Source organism: Dipodomys ordii, unplaced genomic scaffold (genome assembly GCF_000151885.1).
Source record: "Dipodomys ordii isolate 6190 unplaced genomic scaffold, Dord_2.0 Scaffold43, whole genome shotgun sequence".
In the NCBI taxonomy this organism is placed as follows: domain Eukaryota; kingdom Metazoa; phylum Chordata; class Mammalia; order Rodentia; family Heteromyidae; genus Dipodomys; species Dipodomys ordii.
This window is the reverse complement of record NW_012267259.1, coordinates 162,473-163,474: the sequence shown is the minus strand read 5'-3', so window position 1 is coordinate 163,474 and position 1,002 is coordinate 162,473. Positions and strand designations below refer to the sequence as shown.

Here is a 1,002-nt window from a genome sequence, read left to right as displayed (position 1 = left end):
AATGAAAGGAAGTAGCTCTCGCGTCTGAAACTTGAACACTTGCCTAGTACCGTGTCTTAAAGCAAAAAAGTGGTTGTAATTCTTCACTTAGCAACTCATCCCACCCCTGTTTTAGAATGGAAAGGCTCAAGTCAATGCTTTCTCCTTTCCCTTCCAGTCTCCAAGGCAGACCCGGAGGGCTCGGCCTGGGGTTCCGCGGCGGAGGAGATGGCTTCCAGTCCGCTGCCGGGGCCCAATGACATCCTGCTGGCTTCGCCTTCGAGCGCTTTCCAGCCCGACGCGCTGAACCAGCCGCGGCCAGGCCACGCCAATCTCAAACCCAACCAGGTGGGCCAGGTGATCCTCTACGGCATTCCCATCGTGTCGCTGGTGATCGATGGGCAGGAGCGCCTGTGCCTGGCACAGATCTCCAACACGCTCCTCAAGAACTTCAGCTATAACGAGATCCACAACCGCCGCGTGGCGCTGGGCATCACGTGCGTTCAGTGCACGCCTGTGCAGCTGGAGATCCTGCGGCGCGCGGGGGCCATGCCCATCTCCTCACGCCGCTGCGGCATGATCACCAAGCGCGAGGCCGAGCGTCTGTGCAAATCGTTCTTAGGCGAAAACCGGCCGCCGAAGCTGCCCGACAACTTCGCCTTCGACGTGTCGCACGAATGCGCGTGGGGCTGCCGCGGCAGCTTCATCCCCGCGCGCTACAACAGCTCCCGCGCCAAATGCATCAAATGTAGCTACTGCAACATGTACTTCTCGCCCAACAAGTTTATTTTCCACTCCCACCGCACGCCCGACGCCAAGTACACGCAGCCAGATGCCGCCAACTTTAATTCCTGGCGCCGACATCTCAAGCTCACCGACAAGAGCCCTCAGGACGAGCTGGTCTTCGCCTGGGAGGACGTGAAGGCCATGTTCAACGGCGGGAGCCGCAAGCGCGCGCTGCCCCAGCCGGGCCCGCACCCCGCCTGTCACCCGCTCAGCTCCGTCAAGGCCGCGGCCGTGGCC

General features: G+C 61.3%; 1 protein-coding gene across 1 annotated transcript in view; it reads left to right on the top strand.

The window, feature by feature from the left end:
- The first annotated feature begins 207 nt into the window (after positions 1 to 207).
- The window catches only part of Skor2 (SKI family transcriptional corepressor 2), a 29,372-nt gene continuing 28,577 nt past the window's right edge, over positions 208 to 1,002 (top strand). The window contains exon 1 of the mRNA XM_013018881.1: positions 208 to 999. Coding sequence (XP_012874335.1) covers positions 208 to 999 — 792 coding nt within the window. The remainder of the gene's footprint in view (positions 1,000 to 1,002) is intronic.